This window comes from Myiozetetes cayanensis, unplaced genomic scaffold (genome assembly GCF_022539395.1).
Source record: "Myiozetetes cayanensis isolate MyiCay16 unplaced genomic scaffold, myiCay2020 scf9, whole genome shotgun sequence".
NCBI lineage: Eukaryota > Metazoa > Chordata > Aves > Passeriformes > Tyrannidae > Myiozetetes > Myiozetetes cayanensis.
Genome location: NW_026088185.1, coordinates 1,969,321 through 1,989,660, shown reverse-complemented (window position 1 = coordinate 1,989,660; position 20,340 = coordinate 1,969,321). Strand labels below are relative to the sequence as shown.

The 20,340-nt window shown below is 48.6% G+C and overlaps 1 protein-coding gene across 1 annotated transcript; it reads left to right on the top strand.

Moving 5' to 3' along the window:
* The first annotated feature begins 35 nt into the window (after window positions 1-35).
* Window positions 36-19,595, top strand: MCM3AP (minichromosome maintenance complex component 3 associated protein). Its single transcript, XM_050339413.1, has 28 exons — window positions 36-826; window positions 975-1,198; window positions 1,911-1,989; window positions 3,365-3,512; window positions 4,591-4,787; window positions 5,720-5,859; window positions 6,233-6,430; window positions 6,605-6,873; window positions 7,052-7,214; window positions 7,776-7,936; window positions 9,165-9,409; window positions 10,081-10,271; window positions 10,936-11,036; window positions 11,879-12,010; window positions 12,552-12,665; window positions 12,818-12,970; window positions 13,215-13,412; window positions 13,704-13,772; window positions 14,242-14,376; window positions 14,703-14,856; window positions 15,093-15,351; window positions 15,675-15,772; window positions 16,236-16,626; window positions 16,739-16,996; window positions 17,643-17,772; window positions 18,331-18,525; window positions 19,033-19,183; window positions 19,300-19,595. Exons 1-28 carry the CDS (start codon window positions 52-54, stop codon window positions 19,456-19,458), a joined length of 5,487 nt encoding a protein of 1,828 aa, XP_050195370.1. The 5' UTR covers window positions 36-51; the 3' UTR covers window positions 19,459-19,595.
* Window positions 19,596-20,340: the final 745 nt, after the last annotated feature.

The following is a 20,340-nucleotide window of genomic DNA, read 5'->3' as shown; positions in this document are numbered from 1 at the left end:
GCGCTGCCTCCTGCCCGCTCCCGGCGCTCTGAGGCGGCCGCCGCCGCCATCATGAGCTCCCGGGGCCCGTTCCGCGGCCCGCCCTCCTTCGCGCCGCCGCTGCGCTTCGGCCAGTCCGCCGTGTTCGGCCAGGGCGGCGGCCCCGCCGGCCTCCCGTTCGCCGCCGGGCCCTCCGCTCCCTTCGGGCCGCCCTACGCGCTGGGCCAGCCGGCGGGCAACGCGGCGTTCAGCTTCAGGCCGCCCACCAGCCTGGGCGGCTTCTCGGGCCCGGGCGAGGCGCCGGGCGGTGTCGGCGGGGCTTTCGCGGCTCCTGAATTCCGCTTCAAGGCGCCCGAAAGCGCCGCCGCCGCCGCCTCCTTCAAGCCGGTGCCGGGCGGCGAGGCGGAGAAGGGCCCGCCCGCTCCCGCCGCCTTCGCCTTCTCGCCGCCCTTCGGCTTCGCGCCGGAGCCAGGCCCCGAAGCGGCGGCGGCGCGGGAGTCCTTCTCGTTCTCTCGTCCCGCCGCGCTGGGCCGGCCGGAGGACAGGGGCCCGCGGGCGGCGCCGGAGGAGCCGGGCGAGCCGGCGCCCAAGGGGCTGAAGCGGAAGGAGGAGCGGGAGCGCTCCCCGCGGCGGGCGGCGGTGGCGGGCGGCGGGCGGGCGGCGGTGGCGGCGCCGCCGGAGAAGCGGGCGGTGGTGCTGAGCCGGCCCCGCGGCGGGGCCCTGTTCGGCCGCACGCTGGAGGAGATGCTGCGCAGCCAGGCCCGCGAGCACCGAGAGCGCGGGGACGGCGCGGAGCTGGAGCGCGGCGCCAACGAGGAGCCGGCACCGCCGCCGCCGCCGCGCCGAGGTCCCGCGGGAAGCTCCGCGGGCGGGGATGAGGTGGTGGTGGTGGTGGTGGTGGTGATGGTGGTGGTGGTGGTGGTGGTGGGGCAGCCCCGCTTTCCGACTGCCGGCACCCCGCTCTCTGACCGCCGTCGCGTTCCTCCCCGCCGCAGATGCCGCCCCCGCCGCCCCCGCCCGCCGGGCCCGCGGCAGCGAGAGCACGGAGGGGCTGGGGGGCCTGCCTGCCGCCGAGCTGACGGCCATCCAGTGCAAGAACATCCCGGATTACCTGAATGACAGGACTGTGCTGGAGAAGCATTTTGGCCAGTTCGTGAAAGTCCGGCGGGTCATGACCAGGCGCAATAAGAAAATGGCTATTCTTCACTTCTTTGATCACGTGAGTGTCAGAAGTGGACGGCACAAGGGTTGGGAGTATTCAGCGTGGAGAAGATAAATCAATCTCCAGGGATACCTTAGAACACCTTCCAGTGCCCAAAGGGGGCTTACAAAAAACAGGGAGAGTGACTTTTTACGGGCATAGCAGGTAGGAGGAGGACAAGGGGGAACAGTTTAAAGTAAAAGAAGAGTTACTTTTATGTTACTTAGATGTTAAGAAGAAATTCTTCCCTGTGAGGGTGGTGAGGCCCTGGCACAGGTTGCCCAGAGAAGCTGTGGCTGCCTCATCCCTCTAAGTGCTCAAGGTCAGGTTAGGTGAGGCTTGGAGCAACCTGGGCTAGTGGAAGGTGTACCTGCCCTTGGTAGGGGTTGAAGTTGGATGGTCTTTCAGGTCCCGGTGCTGAGGTGTGTTAAGCAGCCAGTTCAGAGACTGCGTGGTCTGATCCTGTTTTGTGCTTAAAAACACACCTCTATTTTCAACTGCTCTAAATTTGCTGTAGCTCTTAGAAAAGCAGCAATTTTTTTGGTGGGAACTAGTCCAGCTGATTGTTCTTAAGTGAGGGGTTAAAATGTAGGTCTTAAGTGAGAGGCTAAAATGCAGCAACCAGAATTCTGTGGGAGTGGGTAAACGTTTTTCTGGCAAAAACTGTGCTGTGAGTTTTGGTGTTGTGGTGCCAACAGGTTTTCATGCTCTTGCTTTCATTTTCTTTCAGGCCTCTGCAGCTCTTGCCAGGAAAAAAGCGAAAGAGTTACACAAAGACATAGTAACGTTTTGGCAAAAGAAGAAGACGAGTAAGTCTGTGTTTCCATATTACTGGGTGATGTATAAACAGCATTCTAGCTGCTCCTCTGTTTTCCTGATGTGCTGAGAATGATATCAAAATTATCTCTAGTAGGAGATACGGGTAAAAATTGCACTGTTCTTTTCTTAAATTCCTGTTTGTTTGATCTGAAGCAAAATGCTGTTTCAGCCATAAAAATAGCTGAAGACACCTGAAATGGCAGTGTAGTTTTAGAAGAGAATTCAGAAACCCTTTATGCAGCCCCACAACAGGAATATGGTGATGTTAACTCTGTGCATCTGCCTACAAATAGGATTTCTTTGGGGTGTAAGAATACCCAGTTTGAAATGCTTTGCTGTCCACCTCAGACCATGGACTGGGATGTGGACTTCCAGTTTTCAGGGAGCTGGCCCGAGAACCAAGTTAAGGAGTACTCTGGAGCTGAGTGTCTGTTTTGCTGAGGTTGCTGTTATGTGCATCAACAGCTACACTCTGAACCAAAAAAAGAGAACAATTTACAGAGTTTAGAATTGGGAAACCCTGATTCCAGACCCTGTTTGGGATTAGGAGGAGATTGTTAAACCCCAGGCAAACCCTGGAACTGTCAAGTGCTTCCCTTTCTTTATGAATGCAGGGTATGCACTTGATCCCAGCCTGGGGATTCACTTCACCTGCAGCATATGAATGGTTCACTTCAGCTTTGACCAGCCAGACTTGCCTTCCAGGAAACAGCTGCAGAGTTGTCTTGCTGAAAATTAACATCTTGAAGCAGCAGCTCTAGGGCTGCCTCTTTTGCCTTTGTCATTTTATTGTGGTGCTACATCCCCGGCAGCACTCTAGAATTAACATTCTGAGAGGATTTAGGAAATCCAACCCGTTTAAAAATTGTTCCTGGGAGAAGAAATTCTCCCTCCCTGCAAGTGTGGGTGTAAGTTGTGCCGAGCTTAGTCAAAGCTTGGTTACTTAAACACTTAAAATGCTGCAGGAGGAGCACGGGGAATTGTGACTTACACAGGTGAAGTGGATTCTGTGTCCCATAGGGAGTTCTGACTTGTGGATTATATCCCAAACCTGAGAGAATTTGGGTGATGATCAGACTTCATTTACTGACAATCTGCTGACAATTGCAGTTATTGATAAGTGATATTTTATTGAAAAATACTCTATATAGAACAGTGACTCTGATAGCAATTGATAGAAACTTAACTTGGTGCAGCTCCTAGTGTGAGTTGTCCTGGAAGTTTTGTGTGCATGTACAAAACTGTGGCTTCTATTTTCCAGTAGTATTTTTGGTAAAACAAACTGCCCACCACCAACCCCAAGGGGTCAAGAAGGAGCTGTTGCTTAAATTGCTTGGCAGGTTTCATGTTTACGTGTCACTTCAGGTCCAGCCAAACGAGAATTTTCGTCCAAGGAGAAGAAAGCAGGGGAAGATGAAGGAAGGCAAAGCAGCGAAGAGCAAAGCTATCAACATTCCCCGCTTCGGAAACCTTTAATAAGATCCTCTGGCAGCAGTGCCATGCCTGGGAGGAGGTATGTCTGCTTCTCTGGGAATCCACCTGGCAGGAAACGGGGAGCGTGGAGAAGAATTATGGTCAGAGTGTGCTGAACAGTCACGTTCTCGTCAGGGAGCGTCGCTCCCCTTCTCTTCTGGTTTGCCTGTGTTACGAGCACACCGCTCTCACACTTGGTCAGAAAGATGCTCCTAGCTGCATATTAAGGCCTTTCACTTTGGTTTCTGTATTTCTTTTGAATGTTTTGCCCCTAACAACAAAACAGCACCTGCAGTACTGGGGCATGAGGGAATTGAATGAAACGGTGCAGAGCCAAACCAAGACCAAGCAGTAGTGACACTGTCAGTGGTCATGATTCAACGAGCTCCTGAAGAGAGCAGTTTGCTTTGTAGGCAGTCAGAATTCTGTGGAATCAGAGTCCTCTTTTTTGGAGTGCTTTGGATCATTGTCTTATCTCACTTGGAGTCAACAGTCTGCACAGGAATCCTCCTGTTTCGTGGTAGTCACAGAAGTGGCAAGGTTGTCGTCTTTCTCTCATACTCAGTGGTGTGTCGGGTCTGACAAAAATAATTTGACATGTGTAGTCATATAACTATGAAATCAGTAACGTGTTGTGAAGGAATCCTTGAGTTAAAAAGAGTGTTTACCCTGTATAATCTTTTAATAATCTCTCTTACTTTGGAAAGCATTTGCTGGTTTTTTTCCCATGGCAGCAGGTCGATTCCTGTCTTAAAATACAAACTGCTGTACCACAGTGATCAAAAAAATGCTACAAGAACCATCTGTTTCTGTCTTCTCTAAGACACTTTCAGTAGTACCTTTTCTGTTGGACAAAGGTTGAGGCTTTCCTCACAGTCCAGAAACACTTGGCAGCGTTGCCAGGGCAGTGCTGAGGATTTAGCCAGATTAACTCCCAGTGCTGGTGTTAGCTCAGAACAACCTCAGCACATCCAAACGAGCTTCCTTTATTTGATGCGTTGCCTTGTGAACAAAATACTCTTCTAAACAAATGCTAGCATCCTGAAGAACAGTGAGCTGATTAAGACAGGGCACGCACTAGTGTGTTATTATTGATTAAAAAAACCTTCTCCTTTCAGTTCTCCAGCAAAGAAGCCCGGTCTTCGAAAGGCACTGCAGTTTGAAGCAGATCTGTTTGATTCTAGTTCTGAAGGGCAGAGCTCAGAGGGCTTGGGAGCTTCCCTGTCATCCCTTGGTAACCTGGTGGGATTGGTGGCAGAGACATCTGAAGAGAGGTACCGGCTGTTGGACCAGAGGGACAAAATCATGCGGCAAGGTAATGACACGAGTCGATGAGTGTAACATCTGCTGCTCTGCTGGAAAAAAAGTGAGGGTTTGGGGTTGGTGGCAGAGCTGTTTGGATACTATGGAAATGGGAGTTTAACATGGAGCAATCTGTAAAATACCCACCTAGCGTATCCCTTCTTGTTTCTCTTGTAGGACACACGAAAATCTGTTTTACTTACTGCACGTGCAATTTCTCGTGTAAAGGAAAGGGCAGGGAGAACACACAGGGAGATTTGTATCTCTACAGGCTCTTTAAAAGTGACCCAAACTGCATTTCACAGAACCACAGGATGGTTTGGGTTGGAAGGAACCTTAAAACTCATCCAGTCCCACTTCCCTGCCATGGGCAGGGACACCTTCCACTAGCCCAGGTTGCTCCAAGCCCCGTCCAGCCTGGCCTTGGACACTTCCAGGAGTGAGGCAACTGCAACTTCTCTGGGCAACCTGTGCCAGTGCTTCTACTGTTTCTCTAAAGTTGAACTATTAGTTAAATAATAACTAATTATTTCAAGAAATGACCCCTTGTTTCACAGTGCTGGTTTGTAAACCCTTGCATCCTTTCTTGCTGGTTCAAAACTGACCCTGCTTTTAATTTAAGGTCTCATTTTTAATACCTGCAAACAACTTTCTCTTCCACTTGATGTGGAATTGTGAAATTGCTGATGCTTACTTAGGACATTGGGTATCTTGAGAAACTTCAGTCTTTTCAGCAAAGCTCTTCAATATGTGCAACCCTGGGACAGGCCCCAGAGTGGGGGGAACCCCATCCTTGTGCATTTCTGGCTACATCGAGGTGTGGGTATAGCCTTGCATGCTCAGGGCTCTTTGGGCACATCAGAGCAATAACTTGTCATGGAAAAAAAGCACCCCAACCCAAGGGATGCTTAGTGTTGTTCAGTTGTTTATCTTTTTTTTTTTTAGCTCGAATAAAAAGGACTGATCTTGACAAAGCAAAGACTGTTGTTGGCACTTGCCCGGACATGTGTCCTGAAAAGGAGCGCTACATGAGGGAGACAAGAAACCAGCTCAGCATCTTCGAGTTGCTTCTGGGATCTGACAAGGTACGAGATTCCAGGATATCAGTCTTCCTGCTGCTCCATTAAAGCTGTCAGTGTTGTTTTAATTGATTGCAGGGTTAGTTCTGGTGGAAAAGTTCTGTAGGCTGTTTCATTAATGCCTTTCAATTCTCCACTGGAAAACAAGAAGGCTAGAGAAGTGCTTTTTCACTCTTGATTTAAGTTGTCTTTTATTTAGCTACAGACAAGTTTTTAGAGCTGTAGTCCTAAAACTATAATTACATGTTGTATGTAATTATATAGACTTTAAAAATCTGCTCCTTACTGAAGTAATGGCAGAGATGGGATGAAATCCTGTTTACTCCTGAAAAGTTGTCCATATGCCTTGGGTTCTGATTGTTTCTCCCACGTCTTGCAGGTGGATCACGCGGCAGCAATCAAGGAATATAGCAGGTCTTCAGCAGATCAGGAGGAACCTCTGCCCCACGAGCTGAGACCCTCTGAGGTGTTGAGTATGACCATGGACTATTTAGTGACCAACATTATGGATCAAGGAGAAGGAAACTACCGGGAGTGGTACGACTTTGTCTGGAACAGAACCCGTGGGATAAGAAAGGTGAGCACTTGGGATGAGGGTGTTTGGTGATAGAAAGTGAAAAGATCACATCATGCTGTAAAAACGGGGAGCAAACATTTTGAATCAAAGCACAGTGAAATGGGTTTTTCAAAGGTGACTGGTCTTCAACTTGTTTAGAAATAGATGTAATGCATTCTTTGTCGTTCTGGTTAGGATATAACCCAGCAACATCTCTGCAACCCGCTGATGGTGTCTCTCATTGAGAAGTGCACTCGCTTTCACATCCACTGTGCTCACCACTTGTGTGAAGAGCCCATGTCCTCCTTTGATGCCAAAATCAACAATGAGAACATGACTAAATGCCTGCAGAGCTTGAAGGAGATGTATCAGGACCTGGCTAACAAGGGAATTTACTGCAAGAGTGAAGCAGAGTTCCGGGGTTACAATGTCTTGCTGAATCTCAACAAGGGGGATATTCTCAGGTGGGAACAAGACACCACTTAAGTTTTCTCTTTTTGCCTCTGGGAAGAATTGAGTTTAGGATTAAGTCCAGACAAATTGTAATGCTCCTGCTTTTAATTCTGTGTTGTTACAGGTTGCTGTTGAATTGTGGCTGTTAATATTGAAGTGAAAGGTTTGTCTCTGTCTTTGTCTCCACAGAGAAGTTCAGCAGTTTCATCCAGAGGTTAGAAACTCGCCTGAAGTTAGATTTGCAGTTCAAGCTTTTGCTGCATTAAACAGCAACAACTTTGTGAGGTTTTTCAAGCTTGTGCAAGCAGCTTCCTATCTGAATGCCTGTCTCTTACATGGCTATTTCAACCAGGTGAGAGAAAGGATATTTTTTTTAAAGTATTAATCAGTAAAACAGTCTGGGATTTAGCAGAAAACTTAGTAGGTGTTGAACCTTAAGAATAATGTTGCAGTTGCTTCTTTCGCAGTGTTAAAAATTAATCAGGAGCTTTCTGCTGTGATGTAAAAGGCAAATACTAAAGTGCTCTTCTGGGCTTTTTTTTTCCCCCATAACTGTATACAAATATGTATTTTCCCTGAAAATAATAATTGGGAAGCAGAGAAACAAACCTGTGAGTCTTGCAAATAAGAACCTGCGCCTTCAGAAGCCCTTGCAAGGTGTTTCTTCTGTACAGGATTCACAAAGGGGTATGCTCAAAATGAGCATCATGAAAGAGGAACACAAACTGGAAAGCAAGTGCATAGAATTTAAGAAGAAAGTTAAATCTGAGTAGTTGTTAGTGTGGATATTTGATGACAAAATACTGAGGTGTTTAAACGTTGATTTTCATGTTCATTGTACGCTTTATATTACGTTTTGGGTTCTTTCTTGGTGGTTAACGTGGCTTTCCCTTTTCCCTTACCCCCCCCCCAGATCCGTAAAGATGGTCTGAAATCCCTCAACATTGCCTACACTGTGAGCACCCAGAGATGCACAGCCTTTCCCTTGGACCACCTGGTCCGCATGCTGCTGTTCAGAGATTGTGAGGAGGCAACTGATTTTATCAGTTATTACGGGCTGAGTGTATCAGATGGGTAAGTGTGAGGGAAAACTATCCCTGGGGGGGTTAGACCGATGCCAGGTAAATATAGGGGAGCTGCTCCTGAAGTTTGGAATCAAAAAAAAAAAAAGAACTGGTGAAGAGTAGGGGCTGGGCTCTCTAGGCAAAGCACTGTGGGACACTGATGGGTGCAAATTTTAATAGTCTGGTTTAGTCTTTAGTGCTGGAACTGTGAAAAGTTCTTTAATTTTGCATCTTCCCTCAAGAAAAGGGGGTTGGTATCCCTGTAGCTACTTCATAGAATCACAGAGCGGTTAGGGCTGGAAGGGACCTTTAAAGTTCATCTCATTCCACCCCCTGCCATGGGCAGGGACACCTTCCACTGGACCAAGTTGCTCCAAGCCCTGTCCAACCTGGCCTTGGACACTTCCAGGGATGGGGCAGCCACAGCTTCTCTGGACAACCTGTGCCAGGGCCTGCCCACCCTCACAGGGGAGAATTCCTTCCCACTATCCCATCTAACCCTGCCCTCTGGCAGTGGGAAGCCATTTCCCCTTGTCCTGGCACTGCCCTTGTCCAAAGCCCCTCTCCAGCTCTCAGAGCCCCTTTAGGCACTGGAAGGGGCTCTGAGGTCTCCTCGGAGCCTTCTCTCCTCTGGGCTGCACAATCCAAACTCCCTCAGCCTTTTTCATAGGAGAGAAGACTTCCCACAATGTTTTTTTGGCACTCTTGGCACTGACTTCTTTATTTTCCCTGACTTGATAAGATGATGAGAGGTTTCAAGGAGCAAAATTCCTTCAGCCTTCTGAAGGGTGGTAAAAACAAGAGAAAAACGTTTTCCTCAAAGGAAAAAGTGCATGTTGAGCTCAGTCTCCATTGGACTCCAGGGACCTCTTCCCTAGAAGGAGACGTTGCGGATAAGCCAGTAGGAAAAAAAAAATGGTCTAAGTTCTTGCAGTTGAATTGTTGTAAACTGCAGCTCTTTTGGAAATGAGGAGACAGTTCTGCTTCTTGGGAAACTGGCATTATGTTGATTCCTGTAGGGTGGGATGAAGCTGAACATTGCAGACTAGTTTTTAGGGGATGCTGGAAGCCAGCATCAGGTCTGCCATGGAAATCCATACGCTCTGTGATCATCCAAACATGGAATCTCAAGAGACTGGAGAAGGAAAAAAAGAACCCGTTAGTGGTCTCTTTCCTGTCAGCCTTCTCTTTTGGAGCAATCCATTTTACTCCTGGCTGTTACTTTTGTTCCTCCCCAGGGGTTACGTGGAGCTGAACCGCTCGGCTTTCCTGGAGCCCGACGGGCTGCCCAAACCTCGGAAATCCGTGTTTGTCAGCCAGAAGCTCACGGTGTCGGTTGGGGAGGTTGTGAACGGGGGGCCTTTGCCCCCGGTGCCCCACCACGTGCCTGTGTCCAGCTTCAACAGCCAAAACAAGTACATCGGTGGAAGCACCTCCGTGGATCAAGCTGAGAGCAGCCAAAAACCCGGCGTGGAAACAACAGGTGAGAGCAAACGTGCGTGGTTTGGGGTGGAAGGCACCTTTTAAAGCTCATCTAGTTCCAACCCCCTCGACGTGGCAGGAGCGCCCTCCACCAGACCAGGTTGCTCAGCTGTATTTATGTACCTGTAAAAGGCCAAGAACAACCTGATCAATAGATTGTGTTTCCCAGTTCAGGAAGCACACTGTGGGAATCGAGCTGAATTTTGCCAGCGTAAGGGAAATAATGAGATATTTGCCTGCTCCAGAAAACCAGCTCCCCTCTGCAGTGTGCATGTTTTGATTTGCAGCTGTTTGTTCCCACTGTGTGTATAATGTCAGTTTTAATGTCAGCTGAGTGTATGCTTTCCTGTCCTTGCTGCAAATACAGATATCCTGTGTAGGGGTGAGGTGTGCTTGGCTTGAAGCAGTTGTTTTGTTGGAAATGCATGTGCTTGGTCCTGGAGTTGTAATGTGCAGTGACACTTTTGAATGTTTTGTGTAAAATATTCATAAATAGAAGTTAGTTTCTATGATATAATTATGTTTTTAACTTTAGGGTGACACTCTTCTGTTACAGACTTATTTTATGACCCGATGAGTTTGATCAAACAAGCCAGCTTTTGAAGATAACACTTTTGCTTCTCTTTGTGGCTGACCTCTTTCCTTTAAATTTTTCTTCTCTCCCCTCCCAAGAAGGCAGAGTGGAAAGCAGAGGTGTGGATTTAGAGGCTGCAGCAGTGAGAATCCAGCCCCAGGCTCACCTTCTGCCCTCGCTGTTGTCTCGTCAGCTTGTGCCACTGCTGCCCCCTGCGCCACCCATCTCCCAGGCTGCTGCTCAGCCAGAGCTTCTCCCTCCAAAGCCTCAGCCTGGCTACACAGACACGGTAGGGAAACATAAACTCAGCATGAAATATGGTCTGTGAAATGTAATAAAAAGTAACTGAGCTCTCAGGGTTTTGTAGTTTTCTGAAGTGTGCATGCATTTCAGGTGAGACGTGACAAAGTTCCTTCTTGTGACTACATGACCGTAAATGTTGGGTCTTGAGTGTGTACCCCGTGTACCTGTGCTGCTTTTCTTGCTCCCACACGTGTTTGTGCTAATGCTGAGCCAATCCCAGGGTGTTTTCATTGTACAGCACAGCTGCCACATTCCACCTAAATGTGGCCACGTTTCGGGGAAGGTTAGATCTGGTCATTTAGAATTGAATCAACTAGAATGAGAGAAAGTCTGAAGTAAGAAAATAGGAATCTTTCTCTATATCCTCTCTTTTTAGTTATGATTTCCTAACTTGACTTGCCTGAATTTAGTACAGGAAGCTGCTTTTGTTTCTGGGCTGTTACTGACCTTTTAGATAGTCTAAAATTTCGTGATCTAAAACTTCCAGGCTGTCGCGTTTGGTTAAGTTGGCTCAGTTTGTAAGCAGAAACACAGATGATGCTGTGAATTTACAGTCATTTCAACAAGGCTAGAGAGCCTTACTCCCAGTTCACAGCCAGGCCACCCTGGTGTAAGGACTGCACCTTTGCTCCAGCTGTGCTTTCTTTCAGGACATCGCCGAAGTGGTGGACGGGCTCGTGCATGACGTCCTCAGAGGAGAGTGCAGAGAAGTGGGCAGAGCAGGAGCAGCGTACGTGGCTGCTGCCATCTGGTAAAGAGCATTTATTGCTGGTTCTCCTGGAGTGTGTCACCAAGGCTGCCACCTGCCTTAGCCATCCCCCATGTGTGAGGACTGTAAAACTGAGAACTGCAAGGTCTGTAGTGGAGGTGGTGTTGCTGGTGCAGTTGAGGGGAAAGCAGACCTTTCTTGGGATGTCTGCCACTCTGTCACGTGCCAGGTAGCCTAAGGGAAGGCTCACCCAAACCTCTGGAAGCCCTGCCTTGCAAGAAATCTGTGTTGTGGAAGGGAAGGTGCCTGAAGGGGGACAAGAGGAGCAAGTCCAGATCTGGCTGCTTTGCTTCAGATAAACATTTCCTCTCCAGGGCACTTGGTGGAGCTGTAGATGTGGGATGTGACTTGAACAATTACTATTCCACCAGTGTTCTGGTTATTGCTGAACTAGAACAGCTGGCCCAGATTGGCTCAAGTCCATTCTGTGTGATGACATGGTCAGAAATGAAACTGGGTTAGAGGAAGAAGGTGGGGGTTTCTGGCTTTCAGGGTGGGCATTGATTAGAGACTGTCTGAGCATTGCTCTGCCCCTGGGAAGTGGTGGCCGGCTGCCTTTGCTTTGCTTGGTAGGGGTGTGGGAGTTTTCCCTTTCCCTATTGCAGTATTTTCATCTCCATCCGTGGGTTTCCTTTTTGTTTCCTTACTTTCTTCCCTGTCCCAGCGTGGGGAGGGGAGCGAGCCAGCAGCAGTGTGGGTGCTTGGCTTGTGGCTGGAGTTCAGCCCACCACAAAGAGCAAGGTGTGGGTGAGAAAAGCACAGAACCTGAGGCATGGAATGAAAAACTTGCTGGCTCTGAAAGGACACTTGCTGTTCCTGCACAGCGCCTCGGAGGCCGCCCTGGAGGAACTCGTGGCTGAAGTGACGGGGGAGATGCTCAGACAGGTGGCTGGGAGCGCGCTTAGCGTGGAAAGGCAGCGTGTCCAGGAGGAACGGCGCAGAGTGGAGGAAGAGAGGTGAGGCAGGGTGGGCTGGGGACACCCTTGGAGCCAACCTGAGTCCTGGTGCTCAACCCCCCCGTGTCCTTCTGCCACGCCGTCGGAACTGTCTCACCTTGAGCTCCCCTGGGGTCACGCAGGCAGGGTGTCCCTTCTGCAATTCTCAGGTGATCTGCTAGCTGAGCATTTTGGTGACCTCACAGAGCCACTGTGAAAACGTGGGGTGGGAGTTTTAGGAAATTTTCGTTCACCCAGAGCTTGAAGAAGGGGGCATGCATCCCAGCCCATCCTGTGTGCAGCAACTTTTCCAACTCCCTGCCATGGGCAAGGGTGCCACTCTCTAGATCAGGTTGCTCATGGGTAAACATTTCCCTCAGAGAATCCCATTGTCATTGATATTTTTGAGGGAAACCTTGGCTCCACGCATGGCTGTTTATCTTTAGAAATCAGCTAGTGGTAGCTTAGTTTTAGGCAAATTGGCTCTTTGACACTGCATGTGGTGCCAGGTTTGCCAGTGTAAATTTTTTCACTTGAGTAAATCTTTTCTCTGTCCTTCCAGACAAAAGCAGGAAAGAGAACAGTTAATAAAGCAGTTGAGCCAGTTGCTGGGTATGGAATTAATGGAAGAAGTAATAAAGGAGAGTGTTAAAGAAGCTTCAGCCAATGAGTTAAGGTATGGTACAACATGCTGTGTGTTGTGGTTTGCTTTGCCAAGGATTTCCTAAATGTCATAATCTTCCCTGTTTGCACCTCAGCCAATTGAATTGGCATTTGCTGCAGGTCTTCACTTCACTAGAGGTCTTTTTTTTGTTTATTTGGGACTAGATGTGCCTTAGAAAGAGACCGGCAAGCCCGTATTGCCCGGTGCTCAGACGAGGTGTGTGGCAGCTTCATGGAGCTCTCTCTGGAGGATGAGATTTTCCAGATTGCCAAGGAAACCCTTCAGGAGCTCCAGTGTTTCTGCAAGTACTTGAAACGGTGAGTTCCCATCCTGGGCCATCCCTGCTTCTCCTTGGGAGTGTTGGTGAGGGGCTGTTCGTAGAGGTGGAACTGCAGCTGTCTGGTTGTGTTCTTTATTGAGACAGTTTTTTGCTGTCTTGTCTCTGTGATAAGGGAGCCTTATTAACCTCGTTGCTGTGGTGTTCAGTGTGCAAATACCTGGTGACAAAGGTTCTGCAGAGGAGTTTATTGACGGGACCCATTTACCTGTCCTCTTCCAAAGGTGGAGGGAAGCAGTGGCAGCTCGAACGAAGCTGAAACGTCAGATGAGGGCGTTTCCAGCTGCTCCCTGTGGCATGGACTCAAAACACCAACTGAAAGCACTGTCTCCCAGTGCAGAGTGGCCTATAGCCATGGAGAACCTGTGCCAGAGATTCGTGAACCTGGGCAATGGAGGGAAGCTGGGAATCTCTTGCACGAGGTAAGGATACTTCCAGTGGCATCAGCTGGCAATCTGGTAGGTTTTTGGGAGATAAGTTACCAAAAATTCTTCCATTCTGAGTGCTAGGGGTTTTGCAGAACTCTCTGTTCTTAAATAGCCCCCAAAAGATTCTTCCTGCACAAATGCCATGACCGAGACTGAAAATCCAAATAAATAATTCTGTTAACAGCAACTTTCTGAAGCATCCCATAGTATTTCTCAGGCCTCAGTGTTTTCTTCCATCTGGTTAAAATACCTGCTTTATACCAAAAAATATGACTTTGTTTCCAGATTGAACTGGCTGAGGAACAAGACGGTGCATGAAATGAAAGTTCAGCACTTCTACCAGCAGTTGGTAAGGTATGCTGGGGTTTGGTTCCTGTTTTCGTTCAAACCAAGCTGTAGCAGAAATGCCAGAGATACCAAAAATGGCAGTAAGGTATGGCTAATCATGCCTGGATGACCACTTGCAGCCTCGCTTCTGGGATTATTTTGGAAGTGAGGGAAAACAGGGGGGTCACAGAACCACAGAATGGTTTGGATTGGGAAGATCATTTCATTAGTTCCAAACCCCCCCTCCTGCCCATAGACAGGGACACCTTCACACTTTCCACTACAGCCAAGTTAGTGAAGGTGTTAGGCCAAGTGATCCTTCGGGGTGTAACTTTAAGGGTCTGATGGATTGGATCAGTGTGGAGGGGAAGCAATACAGGCGTGGTCCTGAATTCCCCCAAAGTAAGGCTCATGTAACAGGTTTAGCAGCTGCAGTTCCTGAAGGCATCTGGTTACAGTGGTGGGTCTTTTCACCAGTTTCTGTCTCTCTTTTAAGTGGTTTAGCTTGGACTCCCCTGGATCTCGTCTCGTTAATCACTGAACATATTCCGGTTCAACAAGAACATGTTTTTTGGAAGGTGCTCTTGGTTTTGCCAAGTGATGATGAATATGCCAAGGATGATCCCAACAGGTAAGTAGACGAGTTGATTGCTGGGTAGTAGTACCCAGTCCTTGGTGTATTTTTGCCTTTACCATGTCAAATTTCCAGTTTAGAGTGCTCTGGAGGAAAAAAAAAAAAAAAGAATTTATTACAGTAATCTGTATTATCTAACCAAGCAAAACTCTGATATGATAATTTCAGGACAGTTCACAGCTCTTTATTAGGGTCATTTATCATAACCTAAATACAAAAGATTATTATAGGTCGTGGTGTCTTAAGAGGTGCTGAGATTAAAACCCTAAATTGCCATTTTTGACAACAAAACCCTCAAAAGCCCCATTTTTCTTGTTTGGTAGGATACTGATGGACTGGTTGAAAGCCAAGTTTATGGGAGACAAAATGTGTAAGAGAAACACTTCACATCCAGAAGGCAGAATTCGAACACTGACATTGTTTAGCTCTCCTGGCACGCAGGGGAACAGAAGCATTGAAGTCAGTGTGTGTGTTAAGGTGGGTGAGAACAGTTTCATGATGTCTTAAGAGGCCATAAAAGCAGGGTGTGGGCTCTTTTCCAGTGGATCTTGTGTCCTGTCCGAAGGAGGGAGATCATACTGGGAGGGATGGGGTTGTTGCAGAATGTCCTGAGCTGGAAGGGACCCCCAGAGAGGTGCTGATAATACACTGCAGATTTTGGTGTGTAGCTCTGTTCAGCTGCATTGCTGTTGTCATCTCTGTTGCTCATCCAGGTGGCACAGGGTGCGCTCTCTGACTCGGAGCTTGACACGGCCGAGACACAAAAAGACCTGCTTGGGACCAGTGGCCTCGTTCTGCTTCTGCCCCCCCGAGTTAGGAGTGAAGATGTTGCAGAAGATGATGTGTACTGGCTTTCAGCTTTGCTGCAGCTGAAACAGTTGCTTCAGGCCAAGCCTTTCCACCCACTAGTCCCTTTGGTGGTTCTGGTCCCCAGTCAGGAAGAGGAGTCCACGGAGAAAGAAGTAGAAGATGGTATGGAATTGTGTCTGTGTCCTGAAAAGGTGAATGTTGAAGGCTGTGCCCCAGGTGGAACTGGTGTGGCTGGTGCAGTGTCTCAGTTACCTCATCCAGTAAAGCACAGCACTTCCCAGAGCTTTGCTGGAGACCCTGAGGCCTTAAAGAGCTCATCAGCTTTGGGCTCCCAAGTTTTCCTTCACACACGCAGTGTTTGATCCCGAGAGTCTGTGGGGCAGAGGTGGAGGAGAGCAGTGATGCTGTGGGTGTAATGCACGGTGTGTGTGGGCTGAGCAGGTGTGTCCTTCCTCTGTAAATGCTGAGTTTTCTTTTGTTTTAAGGTTTGATGCTGCAGGACTTGATTTCAGCCCAGCTGATTTCGGACTACACCATCGTGGAGCTCCCAGTTTCTGTCAGTGACTTAGAAGGCACGAGAAGGGTAAGAACAACAAGATATAACTTACTTATTATATTATATATGTAATAATGATATATATAATAGAAATATATAATTATATAGTATAATAATTATAAAATATATAATTACAAAATATAATATATAATTATAAAATGTAATATATATAATTATAAGCTATAATATATATAATATAATCCCCAGTGTCCTGCAGCAGGGAATTCCAATACAGGCACATGCCTGTACCTCATGTGACCAGTCTCTTTCCTGTGTCTTCCTGAGCCTGCTGCATGGGAATTTAGTTTATGACCACCTGGTTGGAGAACTGTTGTTGCAAACACTGGGATGATGATAGCTGATCTATTTGCATTTCGCTGCACGCTATCTTGGATAGTTTCATGTCAAACTCAGGGATGCAGGATTGAATCCTCCGTGTCCTGATCGCTGCAGAGCAGTTTCCAACACCCCTGTTTTTTGTGTGCCATAGATCTCTGTGGCTGTGGGCTGGCTGGTTTCCCGGTGTCCTGAGTCCCTGGAGCTCTGCAGTCAGACCCTTCAGGAGTACATTGAGGATGGGGTCGATGGTGAATTTGGCAAGCGCTTCTACCACGACTGGAAGGAGAGGCGTTTGGCTGGCCTGCCGTCCCAGGAGCCCGGGGTCATCATCGAGCTCTACAACAGCGTGCTGCAGTTCCTGTCCGATGTGGCATCCTCGGAGCAGCTTTGTGACTTGTCTTGGCCCGTGACAGAGTTTTCAGAGCCTGGGGGTAACAAGCAGCTGCCCCACCTGCAGTGGAACATGCCGGATCACCTGGCCTGGCTGAAGAAGGCTGTGCTGTCCTTCCAGATCCCATACCTCGATCTGCCTCCCGTAGGTGGTAAGTACTTCACACTGTGCTATCTCCTTGGCAGCACGTGGATCTCTAGGGTGTGCCTGTGCTGTGCTGGTTCTGTCACAGATCCTTGCAGTTTGGTTTCTCTGTTTGGCAGCTCCCTGGCGTCCCGTTTGCAGCATGATTTTTCAGTACGTCTCCCAGATTGCAAGTTCTTCCCACACTCAACCACTGATCCAGTCTCAAGTGGAGAATCTGCTGACCAAAACTTACCAAAAGTGGAAAAACCGAACAATGGGGAACTCTGATGAAGATGGACCTTCTGTTGATGAGATCCCTTGGGACTGTATCTTGGCAGTCTGCATTGATCATAAACTGAGAGACTGGAAACCGCCCAAACTGCCTATTGCTCCAGGTACTGCTCCTACAACGTGGATGATACTTCTTTTATGATGGTATTAAATAACTTGCCAGTGGGGCCCTCGTGCGTGGCAGCAAAGTGAGATGGAGCAGGGAGGGAGCTGTTTTTCTTGCTGTGATTCTGCACATCTGTCTTCTCTTTGGAGCCTGTGTTTAGTATTAGTTATGACTTGATCTTGTGATTACAAATGTGTCTCTGGTTAGAGTCTCTTGGCCTGCCCTCCCGGTATGTGAGGGTTTGCTTTCACCAAAGGCCAAGAATTGCCCCTCAGAAGCTGTGTCAGCTGGGATGTGAGGCTGCCATGCTTGGTTAGCACTTCCATGGATTAAGTGAAGTTTGCTGCAAATTCTGTTTGCTTTCAGTTTCAAGTGTGTGGCGTTTTTTTGGCTTAACTGCAGGGAGTCTCTTTCAGTGAAATGACCACTTCACCCATTGAACGTGGATGCAACAGAATTTTTAGAACTAAGAGAAAGCAACACTTTACAGACTGCCAATAGTCTGTTGGGTTCAAGAAGGCTCTTTTTCCCAAGCAGATTACAACTGAAATCTTCTTGAAAGTGGCCTTTTTAGTGCCGAGCTTTTCTTCTGGAGGAGGAAAATCTGTGGGAATGATAAACGTTGGGCTTGGGTTTATTCACAGAAGCAGTAAGCAGAGATGGTCAGGTTCGTGTCTACTTCTTCAAGGAGCATTTGAAGAACTACACCCTGCCCTTCTCGTGGGATCGAGCCCGGCTGCGCACGCAGGAGGAGATCCGGAGGGGCCATGAGAGGTGAGGGGGCTGCTGGCGCTGCCTGTGGGAGGGAGTAGCATTCAGCTGTTCATGGAGAATTCCAAGGAGGTTGTTTGGGACCTCTGCGATGGATTTCTTGGGGAGTGCTGAAAGTGCTGTAAGAGGAGAAATGAACTTGAGCTAAAAAAGCAATAAACTGCTGGGGCTTGGAGTTTGACTTGTCCAAAGCACGGAGGGAAAACTGGGAGGTTGAGAAAATGCTGGATAGGTTGGAGGCGGAAGGAAAGGTGCCTTAGAGCTGTGTGGCATTATAAAGGTATTTGAGATCTCCAGAGTCTAGCTCACTTCCCTGGCCTCATTCAGAGGGAAGCCACTCTTCTTCCCTCTTGGAAGCTCAGCTGCAGCTCTGCTGTGTAGTGGGTGATGTCTGGGGTGAATCCTAAGCTCCTGTCAGATTACTGCTCAAGAACATTGTTTCTCCAGATAATCACTTCTCACTCCCTGCTATTTCCAGTCTTCAAGCTAACAGGGAAAAATCAACACACTCATTCCAATTCCTGTGCTTTTGTTTGTTGTTTTGTTCCCTCTCCTCTTCAGGTCAAGGATAAAATCTCCCAAGCTTTTTAAGAAACCCTGCAGCATCTCCCTGATGCCAGGCCAGTATGGCTCTGGCATGAGCAAGCTGTCAGCTCAGGAGGTGAGCATTCCCAGCTCAGATGAATTCACAGATGTGTCCTTGGCCCAGGAGCGCCTGCTGGCACAGCTGCAACTGGAAAAGATAGAAAACAGGAGGTAAGATCCGAGAGCAGCATCTTTTCTGTGCAGCTTCAGCCCAGGATTATAAACAATTTCTAACTTGTGTGGAATGGAAAGTGCTAGAAAACAGCCCAAACTGTCTTCAGTTTCATCTGATTTCATCAAGCACATCAGAGCAGTTCCCTCCTATCTCCTGCTTGCATCACAGGAACAGGCCAGGATGGTACAAATTCTTGTCTATGATGTCCTCTCTGGGATGTCAGTTTGTAGCAATGCAGATCACAAAGGCGAAGAACTAAGCTTTTGAGGTTGGCCCAAGAGGTTTTTGGTCTCTTCTGCCTTTCCCATCAGCTGGGTGCCTGCAGTCTGTGTGGCTCCTTTCTGTGCCACACTTGCAGGTGGTGGATTTTTGAAATGGCGGTGGGCTGTGTCAGTGTGGAGGTCAGACACTTCTAAACCCAGAACTCTTAGTTAACCCACTGGTTACAAGGACAAAGCCAGGGGCTCTGCCATCTAACTGGTGCTCTTGATCTTCCCATCTAGGTTTGAAGAACAGTTGCACCAGTACCTAACCGAGGACATCGAGCCCCTTGGGGATCTCTTAGGTCTTCCTCTCTACCTCCCCCAGTCACTGCTCTCCACCTCAGCCATCGCCTGCCCGCTGGTGAAGAGTCCCATGCCACCTGCTCAGGAGGTAAGAGAAGGGTCCTGAGCATTGGCTAAAGCTCTGAGGATACTGTAGTTGCAAAACCTCTAGTGGGAATCACCTTGGGGGAAAGTCTCGGTCTCATCTCTCTTCCTTCTGCCCAGGCTGGGAGTCAGGAGGGACACAAGGCTGTGGAGACGGAGCGAAGCCCAGCGCTGTCGGACAGACTGAACCACCTGCAGCAGCTCCTCAGGGCGGCCAAGGACGCTGAAGCTGCCTCTGAGCTCCACCTCTCTGCTCTGGTGGAAATGGTGGATATTTGAGCAGAGCCGAGATGCGGACACTCGGGAAAGAAATCCGGGTCTGGGTGACCGAACAGATGTGTTCCTGGGGCATTGTATCCGTGCTTAATTAAATAGTGCTGCTGTTGGTCTGTGTTTGGCCCAGCCACCTGTGAGAATTTGTTCTTTTCCTGCCAAGTTACGGGAAAACAAGCGCTGATAAACGGGAACTTCGTCCTTGGAGGCAGCACTTTGCATAAACTAAAATGAATTGGTATCTCACCATTGGTTGATGGCCCTCCAAGGGCATCTGAAGGAGAAAGTGAAGAGGAGGGTGATGAAGTAAGACCCCAGACTCATTTAGGGAAGATCCCCCAAAGTGTATCCTGCAGGAAATCCCAATGTCCACACACTTGGCGTGCGCAGAAGGGCACCTCTGACATCCCAGGGGGAGGGACTGAAGGGCTCTGGCTGGGCTGCCCAGGGAGACGTCACCTGCAAATTGGATAGAAGAGCAGGTGGCTCGTGCTCAGGGGGCCTCAAGCTTCACTTTGAGGACAAGGTTGCCTTTTGTGGAGATGCCTGCTGTCTTGTGAGCCTGCTGACACTCTGAGGATGCAGATTTTGCTGTGGGAAATTGTAATCATTGTGGGGTTGGTTAGATACTCTCATAGAACACACGGGTGTGAGTGAGGGTTTTACAGAGGGCTTATTCCCCTCTCTGTTCTTTCCTGTTTCTCGTTTTGTTGGCCACTTCTTTGCAATAAATACTGGGGGGTTTTTTTTGAGCTTCCAGTGGTGTTTTGGTTTCTGTTTCGGTGTTCTTCTGAACCCTCCGTGGAACAGGGATGTTCCAGAACAAACAGATATTCTCCTGGAATGAGAACATGGAGCAACCATGGAGGCTGGGGCCCTTCTCACACG

Excerpts from the sequence above, each read along its gene's own strand:
- MCM3AP (XM_050339413.1), top strand. The coding sequence starts at position 52 with ATGAGCTCCCGGGGCCCGTTCCGCGGCCCGCCCTCCTTCGCGCCGCCG. Across the intron at positions 7,937-9,164 it reads GGGCTGAGTGTATCAGATGG|GGGTTACGTGGAGCTGAACC; the intron begins GTAAGTGTGAGG and ends GTTCCTCCCCAG. Across the intron at positions 12,971-13,214 it reads TTCTGCAAGTACTTGAAACG|GTGGAGGGAAGCAGTGGCAG; the intron begins GTGAGTTCCCAT and ends CCTCTTCCAAAG.